Source organism: Cetorhinus maximus, chromosome 29 (assembly GCF_964194155.1).
Source record: "Cetorhinus maximus chromosome 29, sCetMax3.hap1.1, whole genome shotgun sequence".
Taxonomy (NCBI): domain Eukaryota; kingdom Metazoa; phylum Chordata; class Chondrichthyes; order Lamniformes; family Cetorhinidae; genus Cetorhinus; species Cetorhinus maximus.
In genome coordinates this window covers 3,113,310-3,138,547 of record NC_135907.1, presented here as the reverse complement: position 1 = coordinate 3,138,547, position 25,238 = coordinate 3,113,310, and the positions used below count along the sequence as shown (strand labels likewise).

Sequence of the window (25,238 nt, the reverse complement as noted above, 5' to 3'; positions counted from 1 at the left end):
CACTTTCTCGCCTGCTCCCCATATCCCTCGATTACCTGAGACACCACAAACTGTCTATCCCAGCCTTAAATACCGTCAGCGATGGAGCATTCACAACCCTCTGGGGTAGAGAATGCAAAAGATTCACATCCCATCGAGTGAAGAAGTTTCTCCTCATTGTAGTCCTAAATGATCGACCCTTTATCCTGAGACTTCCGGATTCCCCAGCCAGCAGAAACAACTTCTCAGTGTCTACCCTGTCAAGCCCCTTCAAAATCTTGTATGTTTCAATGGGATCACCTCTCATTCTTCTAAACTCCAGAGAATGTAGGCCCAATATACTCACCCTCTCTTCATAGGACAACCCCCTGATCCCAGGGATTAATCCATCAGGTGACTCATGGGCTCTGGCAGCGCTCACCTTTGAGCCAGAAGGTGCAACCCCACTAAAATCTCAAGCATTTAATCCAAGTTTACAATTCATTGCAGTACTTTCACATGAGGCATTAAGACTGCATGCTAATGTGGATTTAAAAGATCCCATTGCACCATTTGGACTGCAGGGAGTTTATACTGTCCTAGCTATTATTTGCCCCCAACCACACACATAAAATTAACAGGCCTTATGCCTCATGCGCTGTTTGTGGGATCCTGCCGTGTGTAAATTGGCTATGTTTACCCCACGGTGACTGCACTTTAACAGAAAGGATTCATTTGCTGTGAATCGCTTTGGGATGTGCAGAGGGTGAGAAGCTCCTACACAAACATAAGTTCTTGGTTCCAAATATCAACTTTTATCTTGACCTCTGAATGCAAATATTCTATTAATTTGGTGAAGATTTATCTAAAAAAAAACCTCAATCCACCCAGATGGAGCACACAGTCCACTCAGTGTGGTACTAACAATGACTTTTATTTATTTATTCATGGGATGTGGGTGTCGCTGGCTAAGCCAGCATTTACTGCTATCACTAATTGCCCTTGAGACTAAACAACACACAAGAGGAAATTCCCAGTCTTGATTTTTGGTCTGTGACACGTCAGGTAAGCTCAGGCAAGAACTGGTCTTGGAGCTCCTCAGCTGGGTTTGAGATGTCCCCTCATTTCTTTTCTTCATTTAAAACTATTCCCAGAACCCTTCACTCTGCTGAGCAATTTGGTTCCACAGACCCCCCCCACCCAAAACCCCACCCTGGTCACTTTACAGAATCATAGTGCAGAAGAGGCCCTTCAGCCCATCGAGTCTGCGCCAGCACGTGAGAAACACCTGACCGACCTACCTAATCCCATTTACCAGCACTTGGCCCATAGCCTTGAATGTTATGACGTGCCAAGTGCTCATCCAGGTACTTTTTAAAGGATATGAGGCAACCCGCCTCCACCACCCTCCCAGGCAGTGCATTCCAGACCGTCACCACCCTCCGGGTAAAAAGGTTTTTCCTCACATCCCCCCTAAACCTCCTGCCCCTCACCTTGAACTTATGTCCCCTCGTGACTGACCCTTCAACTAAGGGGAACAGCTGCTCCCTATCCACCCTGTCCATGCCCCTCAATCTTGTACACCTCGATCAGTCTTCTCTGCTCCAGCGAAAACAACCCAAGTCTATCCAACCTCTCTTCATAACTTAAATGTTTCATCCCAGACAACATCCTGGTGAATCTCCTCTGCACCCCCTCCAGTGCAATCACATCCTTCCTATAATGTGGTGACCAGAACTGCACACAGTACTCCAGCTGTGGCCTCACCAAGGTTCTATATAACTCTAACATGATCTCCCTACTTTTGTAATCTATGCCTTGATTGATAAAGGCAAGTGTCCCATATGCCTTTTTCACCACCACACAAACATGTCCCTCCGCCTTCAGAGATCTATGGACATACACACCAAGGTCCCTTTGTTCCTCAGAACTTCTTAGTGTCATGCCATTCATTGAATACTTCCTTGTCAAATTACTCCTTCCAAAGTGTATCACCTCACACTTTTCAGGGTTAAATTCCATCTGCCACTTATCTGCCCATTTGACCATCCTGTCTATATCTTCCTGCAGCCCAAGACACTCAACATCACTGTTAACCACCCGGCTAATCTTTGTGTCATCCACAAACTTACTAATCCTACCCCCCACATAGTCATCTATGTCGTTTATATAAATGACGAATAATAAGGGATCAAGCACAGATCCCTGTAATACGCCAGTGGACACTGGCTTCCAGTCACTAAAGCATCCTTCTGTCATCACCCTCTGCCTCCTACAACTAAGCCAATTTTGAATCCACCTTATCAAATTACCCTGTATCCCATATGCATTTGCCTTCTTTATAAGTCTCCCATGTGGGACCTTGTCAAAGGCTTTGCTGAAATCCATATAAACTACATCAACAGCATCTACACACCTGGTCACTTCCTCAAAAAATTCAATCAGGTATCTTTAGGTGTCTACTTCCTCATCTTTCCATTTGTGACACAGTTTGGGATTTTTGGTATTGTTATATAGGATAGATAATTTGTATATTTAATAATTTTACTGATAAGTTGTATTGACCAGTTATATATTTGATATTGTTATATATGCTGGATAGGTTGTGTGTTTTCCCTTCTAGTTTAATGTATTTTTGTAATTGTAAATGCGTGGCAATCAGAGCTTTATAATGTTGTAATCTCCTAACAGCAGCTTTTTATCTTGTTTTATAACTCTTTTATTTGTACTTGTGAAGCAACGAAAATTATTCTAAATGACATTATTCTTCCTCTCTCACATATTTGCCCTATTGATGTCCTAGCATTAGGGGAATTTCCAACAGCTAGACCTAGTTTGTGTGGATGCACCAATACAGTTACGTGGACATCAGTCAATTGTAATGGAAGTATGAAAATTTCGCACACTCTCTAGCAGTAAACATAGGCTTTGATCCTTCAAATCTAGGTAATGGCCGGACACCATTTTGAATTATATAGCACTAGGCTGAGATACTAGTTACAAGAAATATATTGGTACCAACTCACCAGGCAAACTTAGTGACAACCCTGGAGGTGCTCGTATTAAGGTTCAGGAGGCTTTGCAAGTTTAATTATCTGTTAAATGGGACTTGTATATCAATACAGGAAAAGTCTTGGGACTATACGAAATAACAACTCTAAGGCTTTGTGTTGCAAAGTTGAAGACTTAAAAAAGATTCAAAGTTAAACCTGCACTGTTTATGCATAGACATGTCACAGCATCACAGTGCTCCTATTTGAAAAATATCAAGCTTTTCTGTCGTACAAACATATGAAGAGGATTAAGCACTCAGCCCCCCAAGCCTGTTTTGCCATTCAATAAGATCATGGCTGATCTGACTGTAACCTCAACTCCACATTACCACCCATCCTTGATAACCTTTCACCCCCTTATCGAGAACCAACCTACCTCTGCCTTAAAATATTCAAAGACTCTGCTTCCACCACCTTTTGAGGAAAAGAGTTCCAAAGACTCTCAACCCTCAGAAAAAAAAAATTCTCTTCATCTGTCTTAAATGGGTGACCCCTTATTTTTAAGCAGACTAATTTTTTTAAAAATGTTTTATTGCTGCCAAGTCTAATGCTTACATTACTATTTATTTCTAATCATGCCACCACAGATGGTGTCTGACCTGATGAGCGTTTTCCAGCATTTGCTGTTTTTATTTATAATAGTTTTCCCGGATAGGAATAGTTTTACTGAAAAATTATAGTTCCTGTGCGGAGTAAGGAGAAAGGTCAAAATCAGGAATCAGCACATCAGAGGGTCAATGAAGACTGTGGAAACACCGGAGAAAGTAGGCAAAAAGAGATTGAAATGGAAAGGTCATCTTCTTTGGAGTGAGAGAGCGAGAGAAAAGAGAGGGGAAATGTGGCAAGGTGAGTGATCGAGATGGGGCTGCCAAGAAGAGGAGGGAGGAAGATCTAAGACCAGATGGAAAGATGCGGTGGTGAGAGACTTAAATGCAGTGGGATTGGAAGAGCAATGAGTGACTGGCAGGAGACGACAGGGAAGGGTGAACAACCAGCATTGTAGCGACTCCAAGTAAAATGGGAGAAGCTCAAAGAGGTCGTTCCTGTGTTTTAGGTTTTGTTGATGGGTAAGATGAAAATGGGTTGGAGGAGGCTGGCATGGACCAGTTGGGCCGAATAGCCTGTTTCTGTGCTGTACACCTTCTATATAAAGTCAGGGATCCCATTCACCATTACTATCCAGTGACTCTTACTAAGGAGCATATGCATGGACACAACTGCACAGACCCCAATAAATCAAAAACCTGTCGACATTCACTGACTAGACTCGAGTAAATTAATATTTGGTTGAGGGGTTGAAAGGCAGCACACATGTGCTTTTCAGCAAGAATCTGCGTTACCAGGGCAGGAAGAAGGAGAAATTGGAAGAAAATGAAGATGATTTCCAATGCCACTTTGCCACTTACCTTACGTGCTTTCTCATGTTCCTCTTTTGCTTTTTTTGCCCGTTCTATTCGCTCCCGAATAGTCTTCTCTTCACGCTTCCTTTCATATTTTCTTCTGTGTTCTATAATCTTTTGAGCCTAAAGAGAAAATGTTGTTGAAATATTTAATGTACGAGCCTCTCTTAGTAAGTAAATCTACTCTTCCTTTACAACCTGCTCCACCACAGTTGACAAAGACAGTCAGGTCCATTGTAGGTCTACAACAGGCTATGTTTAAAGGAATTTTTGGGTTTTTTTTTTAATTGGTAGGCGTAGAAAGAAGCTATCGCATGATCCTCAACCCAAGATCGAGCATTAACAAACTATATTTTATGATTTATATTCATACATTAAAGAGGGGTGTAAATGTAGACCGTTTCCACTAAAGGAAGAAACTATTTCTGTTAGCTGGTGAGGTGGGGTGCCTAGAACCAGGAGGTACAGCCCAAAAATTAGAGCCAATCCTTTTAGGAGTGAAATTAGGAAACTACACACATCTACACACAAAGGGCGGTCAAAGTTTGAAACCTTCCACAAACAGCAATTGATGCTAGATCTTTGACATTCAAAGGGATCAGGAAAAAGGGGGGGTATATGGAGTTAAGTTGTAGATCAGCGTTGATCTCACTGAATGGCAGAAAAGGCTCGAGGGACTAAATAGCCAACTCCCTTTCCTGTGCTCCCCACACTACAGAGGCAGGCACCAGGAGATGTCCCTAGAATGCCTACCCTTCTCTTTTAGCAAGTGTTTTCGGGGGGGGGGGGGGCGGGGTAGAAGAAACAGGAAGTGGCATTACACCAGGCTCCTTATGATTCATACACTCTTCATTTCAAAAATTGTGTTCTGCACTATAACACAATAGTACAGTGCAGCACATTCTCAGACAGTAGTTGTACTCTTTAGGTTCAAAATACCATTAGAAATTTCACTCTCCACTTGCTGGTTTCAGGTCCTGCACCTCTTTCTCCCAGCCACTTGTACAAGGAACTGCAGCATAGAGTGCAAGGTGGCAGAGTTCACACAAGGTCAAAAGCCAACACCCTTTAATTCAATCAGCTTTGCCGCTTACAAGCTTATCTTCCTGACTGGACTTCCATAAGAGTGAGCACAGCTGCAGCTTCCGTTCCTGATCATAATCTAGAGACTTAGCTGGGTAGCATTCTTGCCTGAGTCAGAAGGTTGAGAGTTCAAGTCCCACTCTAGAGACTTAAGCACATAAAACTAGGTCCGGTGGAGTATTGAGCTAGGTGTCGTCTTTCGCATGAGACATTAAATTCTTCCCTCTCTGGTGGATGTATTATTTCAACACTCCCCAGTGTCTTAACCGATATTTATTTTTCAACTAACATCACCAAAACAGATTATTTGATCATTATCACATTGCTGTTTGCAGAAGCTTGCTGCGTTTTCTACATTACAACAGTGACTACACGTCAAAAAAATACTTCAGTTGCTATAAAAGCTGTCCTAACATCTGTGTGATTTCATGTCAACTTTTGTTTTGATGCCATAGGGTGTTATTACTACATTAAAAGGTGCTATATCCACATACACACAAACATACGAATTAGGAGCAGGAGTAGGCCATTTGGCCCCACAAGCCTGCTCCAATCATTTATACAGATTTTTCTTTTCCCACCTATTTCCATTATTTTTTAATGTATTTCCATCCATTGTTTTATCTCTACCTTTTAGCCTATTTTGATCCCTTCCCCCCACCCCACCCCCATTAGGGCTATCTGTACCTTGCTCGTCCTGCTTTCTACCCTTAATGTCACCTATTAGCACATTTCTTAGCTAATATCACCACCGTGAACACCTCTTTGTCCTTTTGACTGTGACATCTTTTGGTTATCTCCACCTATCACTGGCCCTCTATCCAGCTCTACTTGTCCCAACCACCCCTTAAACCAGCTTATATTTCACCTCTTTTCTATTTTTCCTTAGTTCTGTTGAAGAGCCATACGGACTCGAAACGTTAAATGTGCTCTTCTCCGCAGATGCTGTCAGACCTGCTGAGTTTTTCCAGGTATTTTTATTTTTGTTTTGGATTTCCAGCATTGGCAGTTTTTTGCTTTTATCCACCATTTTTAAAATTCTTTTCACGGGACGTGGGCGTCGCTGGCTAGGACAGCACTTTTATTGCCCATCACTAAAAGCCCTGGAGAAGCTGAGCTGCCTTCTTGAAGGGTTGCAGTCCATGTGATGTAGGTACACCCACAGTGCTGTTCCAGGATTTTGACCAGGAGAATTTTCTTCTCTGAGGGTTGTTAGTCTGTGAAATTCTCTTCTCCAGACAGCAGTGGAGGCTGGGTCAGTGAATATTTTTAAGGCTGAAGTAGGTAAGATTCTTGATTGACAAGGGAGTCAAAGGCTATCGGGTTGAGCAGCGAAATAAGAGTGAAGGCCACAATCCGATCGATCAGCCATGATCTTATCAAATGTCAGAGCAGGTCCAAGGGGCCGAATGGCCTACTCCTGCTCCTAATTTGATCATAGCTCAGAAAAAATTCTCCTTACCTCCATCTTAAAGGGGAGAAGCCTTATTTTAAACTGTGCCCCCTAGATCTAGTCTCTTCCATAAGGGGAAATATGGTACCAGCATCCACCCTGTCAAGCCCCCTCAGGATCTTGTGTGTTTCAATAAGATCACCTCGCATTCTTCTAAATTCCAATGGATACAGGCCCAGCTTATCCAACCTTTCCTCATAAGATGACCCCCTCACCCCGGGAATGAGTCGAGTCAACCTTCTCTGACCTGTTTCTAATGCAATTACATCCTTTCTTAAGATGACCAAAACTGTACACAGTATTCCAGATGCAGTCTCATCAAGGCCCTGTACAGCTGCAGCAAAACTTCGCTACTTTTATATTCCAATCTCCTTGCAATAAACAACAACATTCCACTTGCCTTCTTAATCACTTGCTGTACCTGGATACTAGTTTTTTGTGATTCATGTACCAGGACACCCAGATCCCTCTGTGCCGCAGAGTTCTGCGATCTCTCTCCATTTTAATATGCTTCTATTTTAGTCTTCCTGCCAAAGTGGACAGCCTCATTTTCCCACATTATACTCCTTCTGTCAAATTTTTGCTCTCTCGCTTAACCTATCCCTTTGCAGAGCACTTATTTCTTCAAAACTTACTCTCTTATCTATCATTGTCATCAGCAAATTTAGCAATCATATCCGTCCCTTCAAGACGTTGCAGGTTATTGTATTTTGCATGTTGGTCTTTAACCAGGAACACATATGAAGTGCCAGCATTCTACTTTTCTCCAGCTACGTGTACGTGTTTGAAGTAGCCAGCTGGTAGAGTACTTTGGGATAGTCGCTGATTCTAATTTTAAACAGCTCCAGTTATTTTTTTTAGCCCATTCTTGGAATGTGACAAGCCCAACATTCATTAGCCATTCCCAGATGTCCTGATTTAATACAACACTCCAGTTAAGAGTCAACCACTTTGGTGTGGGACTGGAGTTACATAGGGGTCAGAACAGGCGAGGGCATCAAGTTTCCCTTCCTAAACCACATCAGCGAATCAGATGGGCTTTTACAACAATCCTCCTCTGTACAGATTTTCAAATAAAATCTAATTTCAAATTTTCATGATAAGGTTTGAACTCAGTGAATTATTAGTCCAGTAACATAGCCACTAGCTCTTGTATCCCTAGTTAATGAAGTGCAGCAGTGATTGGGAACCAGCTGGGTACTATTTCAGCTGGCACTTGGATGGTCAGGAGAGACAGCAGTGCAAATTCACAAATAGCGATTAAAATTCAAGTGCTGGGGAACCCGACGGCTGCACATCACAACAATTAACAGCATATATTTACTTGTTGTGATTTATTTTCCTTTCCTGGACTGGCATGTATGAATGGAAAGAAATTTATATTTGGAAATGAACCTGCAAAAGCAGTAGAGAGAGAAAATGTGCAAATGCTGGAAATGCGCAGATCAGTCAGTGTCTCAAACAGCAACAGCAGCCTTCACTGTTGAAGATTCTGATGCATACTCACCTGTTCCACATTTCCAACATTATCTGAACAACACACAACTTGCATTTACATAGCGCCTTTAACATCCCAAGGCGCTTCACGGGAGCATTTGTAAAAGTTTGACGCAGTCATTAAGGAGAAATGATGGAATAAGTAAGGAAACTTTGGTCAATGACGTAGTCTTAAGGAGTGTCCTAACAGGAGGAGAAAAGGGCAGAGAGGTTGAGGGAGGGAATTCCAGAGGTTGGGGGCTCGGCACTGCCACCAGTGATGGATGCTTAACAATGGGGATGCTAAAGAAGCCAGAATTGGAGTGCAAAGATCTCAGTTATAGGGCTGGAGGAATTTCCAGAGATAGGGCCAAGGAGCAATTTGAAAACAGGAATGAGATTTTCAAAAGCACTTCCACACAATGCTTTTTGTGCAAAAAGTAACCTGAAAACTAATGAATTCTCAGCTTTTATCCATGCTCCCCCCCTGCCCAATGTTGGATCAGGGAAACCAATGCTGCCAATGAATCCTTGCATCAACTTGGCCATGTGACCAACATAAATCTAATCCGCCTACAAGAGTGACTGCATTGCAAAGTAACTCATTGGGTGGAAAGCGCTTTGGGACATCCTGAAGACATGAAAGATGCTTTCGAAATACATCTTAAATTTAACCATAAATTATAGATCCATCCATTCTCCAGTCCAAATAATTTTTAAGCAACAAACAGTGACCAGCATGCGGTTACTTACCCTAGGTTGCACCTCCTTTAACGTGGAGCTGGTGTCATCATCATAATCCAGTTTACAGGCTGTGGCCAAGTCCAGTGCTGCTGCCTCCCAGTGACCTAGCAACCTGTTTGATAGAATCATTATAAAACAGCAAGGTTTACAACTGCAACCTTCAAACACACAACTTTTGAGTGTGGTTAAGCAACTGTACCATAGTTACTGGAACTGACTTGGTCACAGGCTGTTAACGAGGACTAAATTTGTCAGTGAGAAACAAGGTTTACCTATGCACTTATACCCTTTTTTCAACATGAGAAACTACACTATTACTTAAAAGCTGCTGGTACAGTATCACAAAATGTGAAGAAGTGACCGTCCTTTATTAACTGTGTGTAGAGACAGGGGGAAATAACCTGTAATAAACTACCCGAATCCCATGGCTTTGAGTGTTTCCCTTCTTAGGCAGTTCTTCAGGATCGAGGGTGACTCTGGCTCAATGGGTTCTGAGACAGCTGATTAGTCAAATGAGAGTTTAACCAGCCAGTAGCTGAATCATACAGGCCAAGAGGGTTACATGGCTGAATCCTTGGTGCATGCCAAGCTTAGCCGATCTCAGCCAGGGCTCAAATGGCTTCAGCATCCCTGGATTAATGAAAAGGGGAAGAAAATCAGCTCCAAATACCTGCCCAGTGACTCCTGCTGTAAGTGTCTATCTGTAGACACTGAGTGAGGACAGGATTGGGCAGCGTGATGAAGTATCGTGTGTTCATACACAGTACCCGATCAATAGTCTCGGCCAAGTCTCACCCACATAGTACCTATGTAGCTGTAGCCCAGTAAAGTTTAATACCAAAAAAAAGAGAAAACTAGGGCTGGGAAAATAAACCACAGTGTATCCTTGTTTAATATTGCTCCATTTTACATCGTTTCACTTTAACGTCAGTCAGTTAATGGGTCCTGTATTCTTGTTTAGCATTGAGAGTCTCATTTTAAAATTGTTTCGCGCCGGTCTGGTATAGGGCAACATGACCTGGTCAGCGCCATTTTGGCCTCTCCTGCTCCCTGACCCTTTCTCTCACTGTCAACCCTCTGATTTGCAGCCTCTCCTCTCCCTAACCACACATCGAAGCTGCTCCTCCTGCCTCTCGCTGCTCATCTCCAGAGCCCTTGCTAGCAGTGAGGGTTCAGGAGAAGGAAGTGGCACGCAGGAAGGTCAGTAAGTGGGACGTTCGGTGAGAGCAAGGATCAGCGAGTGGGAGAGTCAGGGAGTGCAAGAGGCTGCAAATCAAGGGTCAGCAGCAAGAGGCTAAGTCAGGGAATGGGAGAGGCCTCGAACCAGAGGGTTGGTAAGAGGAAGGATCTGCAGCAATGAGGAGGTTCAAAGAGCAGGATGTGCGGTAAGCGGGAGGTTTGGGAAACAGGATCGGCAGCAAGCAGGAGGTATGTACAGGTACCAAGCGGTATTGTATTTCTTTTATATTCTTAAATTTATTTTATTTTAAAAGTTATTTAATTTACCAATATAGGAAGTTAGCAAAGTATTTCAACTTCTACAGTATAATGTTTTTTTTTCTGATGCGGAAGGGCCTACGAACCTAATTACAGCTTTTATATTGAGAATCACATTTTCCCATTAAACTCTGACCCCATTGAACCGGAATGGAAGCAAGTCATCCTCGATCCTGAAGGGCTGCCTAAGAAGAGAAACACTCAAAGCCATGGGATTCGGGGAGTTATTATAGGTTATTTTCTCCTGTCTCTACACACAGTTTCACTTAAAGTTACACTTTTCAGGAACTGAACTACAACTTCAAGTGAGGAATTACTGTAAGCTGCTTTTTTTCCCTCAGAACAGGGTGATTTATTTCCATTGACTTGAAAGGATACCAAGAGAGAGGGAGAGATTGGAATCATAAAGATCAATTTTCACACTATGGAAATCAGTTATCTCTTCATTGTCAGCAAAAGTCAGTCCTCTGCCATCATTTTCTTGCTCAAAAGAGCAGGCAGGTGACACCCTATTGTTTGGGGCTTGACTCACTACATTGCTCAAGTGGAGTTAACAACCCCCTCCTCAAGGCTCAAACAAGCAGCCATAAAGGAATCGCTCTCAGAGAAGCTTGAGTGTTGCCTATGTACAATGAAAATAGACACTCACTGCGTTAAGGATGACTGGGCAGCCTTCAGGGATATAGCGCACTCCAATGCTCTAAAGGCCCTTGGCCCCAACTCTTGTAAGCATCAAAAATAGCTGGAAAAACTCAGCAGGTCTGACACCATCTGCGGAGAGGAATACAGTTAACGTTTTGAGTCCGTATGACTCTTCATCAAAACTGATTTGATGAAGAGTCATACGGACTCGAAACATTAACTGTGTTCCTCTCCGCAGATGGTGTCAGACCTGCTGAGTTTTTCCAGCTATTTTTGTTTTTGTTTCAGATTTCCAGCATCCGCAGTATTTTGCTTTTATCTTGTAAGCATCAAGATTGGCTTGATGAAAACAATAAGGTAATCAAGAAACCTCTGCAGGAGAAACATCACCTCTACAAGGTTTACCTCAGTGACAAGACATCACTATTCAAGCACGATTCCTACTGAAACATCCGCAGGACTGTCCAAATCGAGCTCAGGGAGATGCAAGACACTTGGGTGAATCAGAAAGAAGATGAACTTCAGTCACATAGAGACCACAAAGACTGAGGAATTTCTACGATGCTCTCTGTCCACTGGATCTCCAATAATCATTGGTGCTGACAGGTCAATGCTGCCTTAAAAAAACCCCAAGTTCTTGAAAGATAGGCACAGCACTTCAAGCACACCCTCAACCAGCCTTTATCCATCAATGAGACGCAACGATCAGGCTGCCACAGGTTAACCAATTGTTCTCTTGACTCTCCCACACCATCAGAAACAACAACCGCAGTCAAACTCCCGCCTTGTGGCAAAGCTCCAGGAGCCGGCACTATCCCAGCTGAGGGTTACAATGCTGGAGGTCAATGCCTGGTCAAGAAGCTCACTGAACTCTTTCGGTCTTTGTGGGAGCAAGTAACCACCCGGCAAGTAATCACCCTGCAAGAATATAAAGATGCCTCCATTATCCACCTCCCATCATGCGACAGAGAGGAATCTCACTCCTCTCCATCACCAAAATCTTCACCAGAATCCTTCAGAACCACTCACTGCAACATCTTAACCAGGATCAGCTGCCAGGGAACCAGCGCTGTTTCAGAAAAAGTCAAGGAACCACTGATATGGTGTTTATACAGTTAGATAGCCTCAGGAGAAATGTCAGGAACAGAACATGGACCTCCAAACCACATTTGTTGACCTGATCAAGGTCTTTGACACAGTCGGCAGTGACGGCCTGAAATTCAGCTGCCCTGAGAAATTTATCAAAATGGTTCGATAGCTCCATGGCAGCATGTTCACACCTGTCCTGGATAATGGTGAGTCTTCTGACTCATTCCCAGTCACGAGTGGAGTCAAACAAGGCTGCATGCTATCACCAATGCTCTTCGGCATGTTTTTCTCCACCATGCTCTCCAATACCTTTCATGACGGTGAACCTGGCATCGAAATCAGATATCATATGATGGGAAGCTGCTCAATCTGAGACAACTCCAGGCAAAGACCAGGTCTCCAAGGACATACTTCACGATTTCCTGTTTACTGGTGATTGTGCACTAGCTGATGGTTCAGAGCTGAACATGCAATGTAGCACGGACTTGTTTTCCAATGCATGTAACAACTTCGACCTTACGATCAGCACAATCGTAATATACCAGTCTGCTCCTGGAAAACCTCAAGCCCAGGGTTTCAGTCCATGATCAGAACCTGTCAGCAATGGATAAGTTCGCATACCTTGGCAGCACTCTCTCTCAAGCTGTCTATATCGACAACAAGACACATGAAAGAACTGCCAAAGCAAGTGTAGCCTTCAGCAGACTTCAAACATCTGTGTGGGAAAGAAGAGGGGTCAAGTCTATAGAGCACCATAGACTGTCCACTCTGCTCTATGCATGAGAAACTTGGACTGTGTACCAGTGTCATGCCAAGAAGCTCAAACACTTTCACTTGTGCTGCCTTCAAAAACTTGTGAAGATCAGATGGGAGAACAAAATACCAGGCACCGAGGTGCTTACCTGAGCTGGCGTGACCAAGCACACCATTCTGAGACAGTCACAACTGAGTTGGGCTGGTCATGTAGCCAGAATGCCTGATACTCGCTTGCCAAAGCAAATCTTCTATGGAGAGTTTGAGTCTGGGGTGCGCTATCATGGTAGTCGAAGGAAACACTACAAGGACACTCTGAAGGCTTCACTTCGGAGCGTTGATATTGAATTCTAGCCCTGGGAGAAGCTCGTCCAGGGTTGCTGCACCCAACGTAACCAAATGAAAAACAGTGCAGCCTTCTCTGAAAGCAAGCGCATATCAGAGGCAGAGAGGAAATGCCAAGCCAGCTGTTCACCCAAAACTCAACCGACTGCGATAGCCTGTCCTATCTGCAGCAGAATTTCCCCGGTGCAGATCAGACTTAGCAGTCGCCTAAATATCCACCAGGACCCTACCAACCAGCCTGGATGATGAACATGGTCATCTTCACCTCAAAGGGCCAGCAAGGAGGAGTTAACAGATTGTTGGTCTGGGTTGAGATCTTTCTTTCTACATGGCTCTTGGAGGAAGCTACGTGACGAACCCTGCCCTCCAGCACCAGTCCAGAGTCATGCAAAGCAAGAGGGCGGGAATGGGGAAAATTTGAAATGAATATTGTTTGAAAAAGGGCAATAGACAATATTTAATAGGGAAACTCCATTTGCGTTTGGATCTACTTCTCTAAAGTACTTCATTGGCTATAAAACACTCTAAGATGTCCTGAGATGTGGAAGGTACTATATAAATGTCATGCTATGTTGAACCAGAGTACACAAAACATAGAATTAAAAAGCACTATTTAATAGCGACGACTGCAGGCTAGCCTTCCGAACATTAGCATACCAACAACTGTCTCATTTACCTTTCTGATCCCACAATGCAATACAGAATTCACATCCCTTTTTACTTGTTTTAAACAAGGCTCCTACCCTTTCATTGCAATAATAGCACCTTCTTCCCTCCCTCACCTGTGTGCTTTCCCCCTCCACTTGTAAGGCTGTGCGGAGTCAGGGTTGATGCTGATGGCTCTGTCACAATCCCGAATGGCTGCATTGGGTTTCTGCATTTTCACATAGATGCTGTATAGAGAGAAAAGTACGAGAAAAGTGTATTTCTTACTTTGTGGTTAGAAAGAATAAAACACAGGGTAACTTCATGCTTTAAAAAAAGCATGAACTGGAGAATAGTCAGAAAGAGAAGGCACCCTCTTGTGCAACAATTGTTCTGTTGGAAATAAATACTTAGGTGTGGCTCAAGGAGGCTCTAACTGCAGTTAGCGCAAAGACATATTCGTAACCAAAAGGCAACAATCATGAGTAAGAAGAGCATGTATAGGTTATTTTTTTATATTAGAATGGGGAAACAACCCATTGGGTAAATATATGGTGATGAATTGGTAAAAAATATAACAAAGGCTCAGCCTACTTAAAACTTTAATGCCTTTTCCCTCTCAAAGGAACTGGTGCTTTACTGTGTACAAGGAATACTGGCATCAGCTGGAACGCATTTTCAGCATTTTTACTTATTATTTCAGATTCATTTACTCAAGCCTTTCCCCCAAAAATCTAATACTTTGCCGTTAATTTACAATAGCCAACATCATTTGCCAACAGGTGGGCAATAGGATGACATCACCAAAAGCTCCCAGATTTACTCCAGACAAGTGCCCGTGAACCCATCCCTCTAAAAAAGGATCTCAAAAGTTCTTGCTCCTGCTCCACTGTGTAGTGTTTAAAGGGAGGACACTTCAAGGAAGGATGATACTTCTCAGCATTTTATTCTAGAAATACACAAAAGCCTGAGACAAACACAGAAGGGGAAAAAAAACCATTTTCAGCCAGCCCCTCCCAAACTAAAGGACCTTTCATTAAAAACTCCCCCAATTGATGACGTTGCCTTACACCTGATAAAGGAGCAAGAACTCAAAGCCAGCCCTAACAAATAGAGAAAATTCAAGACATTTCATCCTTCCCATTAGTTCCTGAACTCAGCTTTCTTAAAGAATTCAGATGCCCTTCTCAGAGTGTCAGCCATTTGACCCTGGCTTTATAATTTCAGCAACACAATCCTGCAGGATAGGGACTATGATGCGGTGCTTCTAACATGCACCTCTGAACAAAACAAGGAGGTAACATTCATGATCTTTCCTTCCATTTGAGGTGGTGCCTTGTTCTAATTAGCACCCGACTGATATTTGGGTCTCACCCCATCCAGCAGCAATTATCAGAGGGATTGCAAAAAACTGCACCTGACCGCAGTAAACCACTGGCCCATTTTCACATGGCTGCTGTCCTCCTTCAGCATCCTTACCTGGCTCGCTTAGCATAGAGAACAGCCAGACGTGGGTTCAACTTAATGGCCTCTGTAAAGTGTTCAACTGCCTTTTCAAAGTTCCCTGTATTGAGAAACCAAAAAACTTAGATACAGATTGCAGAACTTACAAACACAAGGAGCAGGAGGTTTCCTGACACGTTTAATTCCTGTCTATAGTCAGACACAAAAATCAACATCGTTTTTGTTAGTAAGTTAGTTAGGGGAGCATTAAGGTATCAAGCAGTCCAGCAGCGGAGGATGTGGAGCATCCAAGAAACATGCGCTGGAGAGGATGCAAGAAAGATTTACAAGGATACTATCACAACTGCTAGTTATACCCATCTGGAAAGGCTGGACAATCTGGAACTCTTTTCTCTTAAAAAGAGATGGTTGAGGAATGATCCAATAGAGTCTTTCTGATTGAGTAGACACAGTCTCTGCATCCACTTGTGGAGAAGAGCAAAACTAGGGGCCATCAATAAAAAAAAAAGCAGAAATAGGCCACATGGCCTCCTGAGCCTGAGCCAGTGCCAGAGCCAGAGTTCAAACAGATCATGGCTGAACTTCTACATCAACTTGACTTTCCCACCCTATTCCCCATATCCTTTGATTCCCTTAGTGCTATAAGATCTTTCCATCTCAGTCTTTATTATATTCATTGAACGAACGTCCGTAGGAGTGTGGGCTGGAGAATTCCAAAAATTTGCAAATTTCTGAGTGAAGAAGTCATCTGAGTCTTAAATGGCCAACTCCTTATCCTGAGATTATAACTCCTACTTCCAGACTCTCCAGAATTTCAGCACCTACTTTATCAAGTCCTCAAAGAATTTTATACATTTCAATGAGATCATCTCTTATTCTTCTAAGCTCAGATAATTGAGTAGAATGGACCTCTCTCTCCTCATAGGGCTGCCCTCTCATTCTGTAATCAATCTAGTGAACCTTTGTCGCACCCTCTCTAGAGCAAAGAGGTCTCCCCTTAGTTAAGGAGATCAAAACGACATAGCCAGATAGTCATCAGAAAATCTGCTGGGGAATTTGGAAATTTCTTTACTCAGAGTAGTGAGAATGTGAACTTGTTACCACAGGAAGTAGTTCAGGTGCTTAGTTTAGATGTATTTAAGGGGAGGCTAGATAAGCACAAGAAGGTGGTTTTCTAGTGCAGTGTGTAGCGTCTCTGCCTCTGAACCTGAAGCTCCAGGTTCAGGTCCCACCCAGGACTTGATGGCCAAGGAAGATGCGTTCAAAACATGGTCAAACATGGGATATGGGGGATTGTCTTACAAGGAAGGACTGGACAGGCTGGGCCTGTACCCATTGGAGTTTAGAATATTGAGAGGTGATCTTATTGAAACATAAGGTTCTGAGGGGACTTGACAAGGTGGATGCTGAGAGGATGTTTCCCCTTGTGGGAGAGACTAGAACTAGGGGACACAGTTCAAAAATAAGGGGTCTCCCTTTTAAGACAAAGATGAGAAGAAATTTTCTCTCTCAAAGGATCGTGAATCTTTGGAACTTTCTTCCCCAGATAGCGGTGGAGGTTGGGCCAATGAATATTTTTAAGGCAGAGTTAGATAGGTTCTTGACTAACAAGGGAGGCAAAGATTATCGGAGGTAGGTGGAATGGGGAGTTGAGGCCATAATCAGATCAGCCATGATCTTTTGAATGGTAGAGCAGACTCGAGAGGCCAAATGGCCTATGCCTAATTTGTATGTTCGTAAACAGGTTGAATATTAACCTGCAAATATTTCCAATATGTCTTTGGCAGGCGGTAAGACCAGGAGAGTCTCCTGGTCAGCCATGCTTGATGTGGGGTGGCGTCCCTCAAGGTACAGCCCGGGGTGGCCAAACACAGCTCATGGTGGATCTTTCATACACAAAGTGCGGCACATTCCTTGTGCTGTGAAACTCAATAAATCATACATTGGAAGGAGGTAAATAGCTGGTTGCAGCCTCAGCTTCATAGGAGAGAACCGGAGAGTAGGCAGCAGCATTGGGAGGGAAGGTTGAGATCAACAATTTGTTCCAGTTGTGTCGTGAGATTTCTTTTCTAGTTTTCAGCTGGTCTTACATAGGGCTGCGTGACCCCCAGCACCATTTTCTCCGGCTCCCTAGCCCACCTTCTCACTGCTAACCCTCTGACTTGTGGCTTCTGTCTGGAAAGGGAGGAAACAATTTAATACGGAACAGGATTTTAAGAATCTACTGTATTGGGACACAGGGACTCTGATTCAAATTTGTTGTTCAGTAGGTGATAACAACGTGTGTGTCCCCGCCCCACCCCAAGTAAAATCAATCCCTTTTTTTTAAAAAAACCTCTTGACTGATTTTCCACATTAGGATAGAAAGGCTGCCAGTCAGTTAAGCAGTGAGCATGTGCTAGCTCTGATGTGCGTCAGTGAAGCAGGTTTGTTTTTGCCACATTCTGCCTAGTGTGTGAAGGAAGCCTGGAAGGTTAGAGAGGAAAAAAACTGAAGGTTTCCTCACAAAAGTGTGTGCAATAGTAATAAAAATGTGCATGGAAAGGTTGTCCATGTCTTGTGGCTCTTGGATGTCCAAAGATTACCGCATGCAGCTCTAAGGTTGATAAGGTTTGGCCGTCCCTGCTATAGCCTCTGGAGACCTGTTCTAGGAAAAACTAGCCATGGAAACAGACACAAGTATATGCTTTATTTGCCTCAAGAGTCACTAGATATAGGAAAGCTTCAAGTCTAAGATAAGCACATGAGGGAAAAGGGAATAGAGGGTTAGGCTGAGTGCTCGATGAGGAAACACAAACACTGACATAGACTGGTTGGGCCAACTGGCTTGCTTCTGTGCTTCATATTTCATGGAACTATCTGTTAGTTTAGTGTTGATTACCTGTCCTAAATCACAACAGTGACTGCACTACAGAAGTATTTCATTGGCTGTAAAGCAATTTGGGGTGAGCTAAGGTCTCAAAAAGGTGCTCCCAACCTGGCAACACCTGGGTTTTAAAATTTTCAAAACCATGCCTGACGTTGCCCCTCAATATTTCTAATCTCCATTTTTGACCCCTTGTACATGCCTGACTTTCTTCACCCCTCCATTGGCTGCTGTGCCTTCAAACTGCCTCGGCTCTAGCTCTGAAATTTCCTCCCCAAACCTCCACCTCTCTCTGGCCCGCCCCACTTGCAAGGGATTCAGATTGACTCCAGATCCAGAAAAATACTGGCCTTTGAAAAAAAGGAGTGCGGTCAAGTCAGAGTTTCAGGGTAATCAGCAATAAGAACCACCAATGTAAACTTGTCTGGTCCTCTATCACCGAACCCAATGTCTTGGTAGATGTGCCACACTGTTCAAAACCCATGTACACCAGCCTAGGAAAAGGACCACTATTTTATAATATCAGTTTTGAAGCTAACGTTAGACCAGACTTTCATAGGAATTCCTATTATTAAACTTCATGAAAATTACAAGTTTACTTTATTGTTTAATATATCAGACCGAAGTTTTGAGAATACAGGCATTCCCCAAGTGATTCAGTTCGACATGCCCTTGTAAATGGCCCACTGATCTTTCATAGAATGACACAACGCTGAGAGGCCATTCAACCCATCATTATGTGCCAGCTCTTTGAAAGAGTTATCCAATTAGTCCCTGCCCTTTCCCTGGAACCCTGCAAATTTCCATTTGAAAAGCATTGCCATTATTCGCCCGCAGGAAATGGGGAGGATATGGTCTTGCTTAATTTAGCGACAAACCTGGCTCGCCCACTGTCTTAAAATGGCTAAGTGATATAGATTAGGAAGTCCCAAGATGATTACTCCTTTGAGGCACGGTAACCCAGCTTTGCATGGACAACAACTGGAGCATTACTACTGGGCTCCAATCCTCTGAGCCAGGGAGAGGAAATCAGTCAGCTTTCCATTATTGATCACCATTCAGTGACTCATGCTGTACGCTACATGCGGCTGTTGGATGAATAAAGGATCAGAAGCAAGGAAGAGACTTTGCTTCAAGGCCCCTGATGAACAGGCGGCTGCCACTCTTAATCCAGACTCAGCTGAGTAGAACACAGGTGCAGTGCTGGAGGGCTCCCTTCACCTTTGGAACTAAATTCCATCTCCAAACTGCTGGTCAAATGGCCCTGACGTTTCCCTTTAAGATAGCTACTAAAAATCCAATAAGGTATTCAGCAAACTTCTTTACCCAGAGTGTGCTCAGAATGGGAAACTTGCTAATACATCATATAGTCAAGGTGAATAGCATGGATGCATTTAAGGGGAAGATTGGCAAGACATAACGAATGGTGTGCCACAGGGATCAGTGCAGGGGCCTCAATTTTTTATAATTTATATAATGACTTGGATGAAGGGGCCGAAGGTATGGTTGCTGAATTTGCTGATGACGCAACGATCGGTAGGAAAGTAAGTTGTGAAGGGGACATAAGGAGGCTATAAAGGGATATAGATAGGTTAGGTGAGAGGGCAAAGATCTGGCAAAAGGAGTATAATGTGGGAAAATGTGAAATTTTCCATTTTGGCAGCAACAATAAAAAAGCATATTATCTAAATGATGAGATTGCAGACCAGAGATGCAGAGGGACCTGTGTGTTCTAGTGCATGAATTGCAAAAGGTTAATATGCAGGTGCAGCAAGTAATTAGGAAAGCTAATAGAATGTTATTGTTTATTACAAAGGGAATTGAATACAAAAGTAAGGAGGTTATGCTTCAGTTGTACATGGCGTTGGTTGGTGAGATCACATCAGAAGTATTGTGTACAGTATTGGTCTCCTTATTTAAGGAAGGATGTAAATGCATTGGAAGCAGTTCAGAGAAGGATTACTAGACTAATATCTGGAATGGGCGGGTTGTCTTATGAGGAAAGGCTGGACAATCCAGGCTTATATCCGCTGGAGTTTAGAAGAGTAAGAAGCGACTTGATTGAAACATAAAAAATCCTGACAGGGTGGATGTGGAGAGGATGTTTCCTCTTGTGGGAGAATCTAGAATTAGGGGTCCCTGTTTAAAACAAGGGATCGCCCACTTAAGGCGAGATAAGGGAACATTTCTTCTCTCAGAGGGTTGTGAATCTTTGGAACTCTCTTCATCAAAAGGCGGTGGAAGCAGAGTCTTTGAATATCTTAAAGACATAGCCAGATAGATTCTTGATAAGCAAGGGGGTGAAAGATTATCGGGGGTAAACAGGAATGTGGAGTTGAGGTTAAAATCAGATCAGGTATGATCTTATTGAATGGCAAAGCAGGCTCGAGGGGCCGAGTGGCCTACTCCTGCACCTAATTTGTATGTTCGTATAAACACATGATGGATAAAGGACAGAGGATGTTGATGTGAGTTGATTTAGGATGGGGGGAGGCTTGTGTGGAGCATAAACATCTGCATAGACCAGTCAGGTCAAATGGTCAATGTGCTGTAAACTCTAATGAGAAACTCTCACTTTCAAGTTCTCCATTTGCTGAGCATAAACCCATTTTACACCTACCTTCGCTCAATGCATTCATGGCTTCCATCTTCTTCTCATTGGCCTGATCCATCAATTCCTCCGAGACCTAAAGCAGGAGAATACATCAGGTAATGATAATCCACTTAACATGTGAGACAACAGCAAATCTGTCTTATTATAAAGTGATAGCAGTGATGTCCCTTACAACTGAAAGGTCACTGTCCATCCTCTAACATGAAGACTGACCAAACATGTGATCCTACAGAGGGCTGTTGGTGCCCATGGGGCCACAGGCCAGCATGGGTTTATCCTCCAAGGAACTATAGCCCTGAGTAGCCTCATTGACCCATGGAGCCATAGAGAGAAACAAGACAGGCTGATACTGAATTCTTCTTCTTGATACTAGAGTGTCAGTTTCTTCTGGATGGGGGAGTGGGGGGGGGGGGGGGGGGAGAGAAGAGAATTGGAAGGATAAAAATAAAATAAGTATGAAGGAGGTGAGGGGAAGGAAGGTGAGGATAAAATTTTGAAGTACAGGTACTGACAACTGATGGAAACACTGCCGAGTATTGCTTTCTTTCAATAGATGACTGAACACGCTAATGGATTACAGTGACTGTTACACACAAATATACCAGGACAACCCAGGAACAATGACTAATTAAACCTCACTATTTTCTGCTGCTCCCTATCATCTTCGAGGAGCAAATTGCAGATCTGCCCCAAAGCCAAATCAGCCAGTCAGTAGTGAGATGTCTGGGACAACAGCACCTAATTATTCCCACGAGAGAAGCATCTTTAGTGATGCACCTGTAAAGAATTCTGGTTGTAAATCCACACTCCATCAATCCTCAACTCCCAGCTCCACACCTTTTGCTTTGAAGAACCAAACATCATTTTTAATCCCCTCCCCATTCCTTGGTCATTTTTAACCTTGGTACGAATCCATAATTTAGAATATAATACTTGGAAATGCACGGGTTAATCAAGGACTGTCAGCATGGATTCTTTTTAAAGCACATAACGTTTGGCGATGTTTTATTTTTAAAAGGAGGCAGTCTGTTCCCCTTGTCCCATTAGCACAAAGGATACTTAAACCATAGAATGTAGAAACTGTAAATCTTGCAGAGTTCCTAATTACCACCCAATAGCCTTTACTAAAAGTGAGCCTGCAAATTCCAAGTGAGGACAGTTTATTGACAAACTCTAGTACACAAGTCACTGCCGTTAGTGGGGGGATCAATAAGGGAAAAACGATTTACCTCAATGCTTTCATCTCCCATTTCCTGAGGGTCTTCGGTGTCTGGCTCAATCACGCCCTCATTATCGATTTCTGGAGAACAAACCACATGTTCATTGATAAAAATATATTAGAAACCAGATGACACTGCAAATCACGGGTGTAATTCACCTTAAGAGTTTTGATTCACCGTTCCATTAACATGTATCTTTCCCAATCCTCCACCCCCCCCAACCCACCCCAAACCCTCAACATCCTTTATCACATTCATTTCTGCAGGAGATTAGGTATCCAGACTACAGAAGTCCCAAATATAATTTTCTGTTAAATTAGCTCATTATTTGTTCCACTTCTCCCTTTTAATATGAGGGTCACCAGAAATAATCAAAATTATCTCAGCTATGATAAATTCTCTCCACTCACCCAATTCACTCTCTTCACTCTCAGAAGCTGGCTCTGGAGGTGGAGCCGCTGCCTTCTCCTCTGTGTTTGCTTTCTGTAGAAATGGAAGTTATTTATTTCTCTACTCACCCGAACATCACAGATACATGCACACCTGTTTCACTTTTGGCACCCATTATCACGCATTAATGCCTGGTACAGTGAAGAATTAATGCACAGTAAAGCAGACATGTTGGAGGTCTTGTGACGCAGTGGGTAGCGCCCCTGCCTCTGATCCAGAAGCTCTAGGTTCGAGTCCCACCCCAGGGCTTGATGGCCAAGGAACACCCATTCAAAATGCAGCCAAACAAGTTGAATACCGACCTACTAATCCTTCCAACACAATCCAATGGCAGGCGGTAAGAGTGGGGGAGATTCCTGATCAGCCACGTGATGGAAAGAATGTTGGAGCCTCTACCATTACTACCATTCGTGGTGTAGTCTGGAGCTATAGATAAAGTGCATGTTGCCACAGCAACTCAGACTCCAAGTTGTGAACTGTGACACACCAGGCACTATTTTGTCCCAATGAATTACCTCCAAACTCAGGAGAGCATTTTCCACACCAGCCATCCCAGTCTGAGAAGACCAATTCACTGCCAAATTATGGTCAGTGCTCAGCTGTGGACTAACTCCTGCTAGAAGTGTGCAGATTTTTCAATTTGAAATTATACTGATACTTGTTGGGAGGCCATTAACCCATCCTGGGCTATCTTCAAATATAAATTTGTTTCCTTCAGTGAGTACAGGATCTTTTTCTAAATTTGGCTTCCAAGTTGCTGGACTTCTGTAGGCATTGATTATGCTCCTGCATTAGGCTACACTGTAGGGTGTCTCTCTGATCTGTTGCTCAATTGTTTAAAATTCTCAAGTAACTTTGCCTAATTTACAGCCCATCCCCCATCACAGCTGTTACTTGTTGAGTCTGTGACTACTCTACTGATCCTACTGTTTTTTCAGCTTCAGTGAGTTCAGTTCCTGGCCAGAATTTCATTCCCTGGGCCAAGGTCCACTTTTTGTTGCTGCCTCTGGGTCTCATGATAATGTCCACCTTCACTCTCTCTACCCCGTGATCAATTCTGCACCCAACCTGGCTCTTCACTCCCATGAAAATACCTCCAGCACCATAACATGGCTGACGATCACGTTAAAATTTGTATAAAGGTTCACAATTACTTATTGGTTAACGGGGATAGGCAGGAATGTGGAGTGCAGGTTACAATTAGATCAGCCATGATCTTATTGAATGGCCGAGCAGGCTCGAGGGGCTAAGATGCCTACACCTGTTCCTAATTCATATGTACCTCGTCCTCCAGTCATCAATCCTTCAAACAGCTTCTGGTTCACTCACACATCTGTCTCAGAGCCTGAACATCAGTTCATCAACACTCATGCTGACACCATCCCACCAATGTCACCTTTATCCCACCACGAGACATACGACCTTAACTCTGGACTCCTTCCTATTGTCTCCTCTCTCTTTCCTGTTCACTGCCAGGATATATATATATATCCTGGTCTTGCCTATGTAACTGGGCCTAAGTATCTTTCAAAAGGGAGCTGGATGTGTATTTGAAAGGGAAAAATTTGTTAGGCTATGGACAAAGAGCAGGGCAGTGGGACGAATTGGGTGGATCTTCCAAAGAAACTGACAACGGGCATAACGGCCTCTTTCTGTGCTGCATGTTTCAAAGATTAACTCACTGTCCTAGAGAATTCTACCTTCCCACTAGGAGTAGTGCAAAGATATCGAAATATTATGAACAACTAAGGGTTATACAAACAAAGTGCAAGATGCAGATTATACAAGAATGCAAGAAAATGTCATGGACAAGAAAAGGACATTTGATCTGTCTAAGCTCAGTGCCATGTACTGGTCTTGATTATATCAGGTCCATTGTTTGACCAGCCAGCAGTACATCATCCAAGTTAGGATACAAATTTTACAAATCCATTCCTCTCCTCCTACTTAAAATAAATTATGAAAGGGTCTGTGTCAAAGCCTGGTTGAGAGACAGCTTCTACATGCTGTGCAGGAGACTGGCAAGAAGGATTACCAGGCACCGGGTGGCTCCTATGAACAATGATGGATAGGAATTGACCCACTGGGCCATCCAGCCTGTCCCAGTGCATCACAGTATCTACGCTCTCCACCCCACCCAAGTGCATGTGACCTCCTGGGAAAGGCAAGAAACAAAATAAAAAGCCCAGGCCAATTAGGGGGCAGGGAGGAATCTCTGGGAAATTCCTACTGGGAATACATGCAGATCACCTGGATTAGCTTAACTGACGCTGACTGTAAAACATTACTTAATGCAATGGCGTACCTTCGGTGACTCTGGAAATTTTGGGTGTTCTGCTGGTGGTGGGATGGTTGCTCCCATACTGTAAAGAAAAAGCAGAGTTGTTGTTTTAGAAACATCTAATCATTACTGAACTGACTAGTCACAGGTCAAATGAGTCACTGCTGAACAAACATTTAAAATTGCCTAAAAATCCTTATCTGAA

General features: G+C 43.3%; 1 protein-coding gene across 1 annotated transcript in view; it reads right to left on the bottom strand.

Moving 5' to 3' along the window:
- Positions 1–25,238, bottom strand: part of st13 (ST13 Hsp70 interacting protein) — a 60,329-nt gene that overhangs the window by 17,679 nt on the left and 17,412 nt on the right. Inside the window, exons 2-9 of the mRNA XM_078532047.1 lie at positions 25,058–25,115; positions 22,713–22,785; positions 22,312–22,382; positions 21,089–21,155; positions 15,618–15,702; positions 14,276–14,386; positions 9,177–9,279; positions 4,418–4,534 (exon numbers count right to left, since the gene is read on the bottom strand). Coding sequence (XP_078388173.1) covers positions 4,418–4,534; positions 9,177–9,279; positions 14,276–14,386; positions 15,618–15,702; positions 21,089–21,155; positions 22,312–22,382; positions 22,713–22,785; positions 25,058–25,115 — 685 coding nt within the window. The remainder of the gene's footprint in view (positions 1–4,417; positions 4,535–9,176; positions 9,280–14,275; positions 14,387–15,617; positions 15,703–21,088; positions 21,156–22,311; positions 22,383–22,712; positions 22,786–25,057; positions 25,116–25,238) is intronic.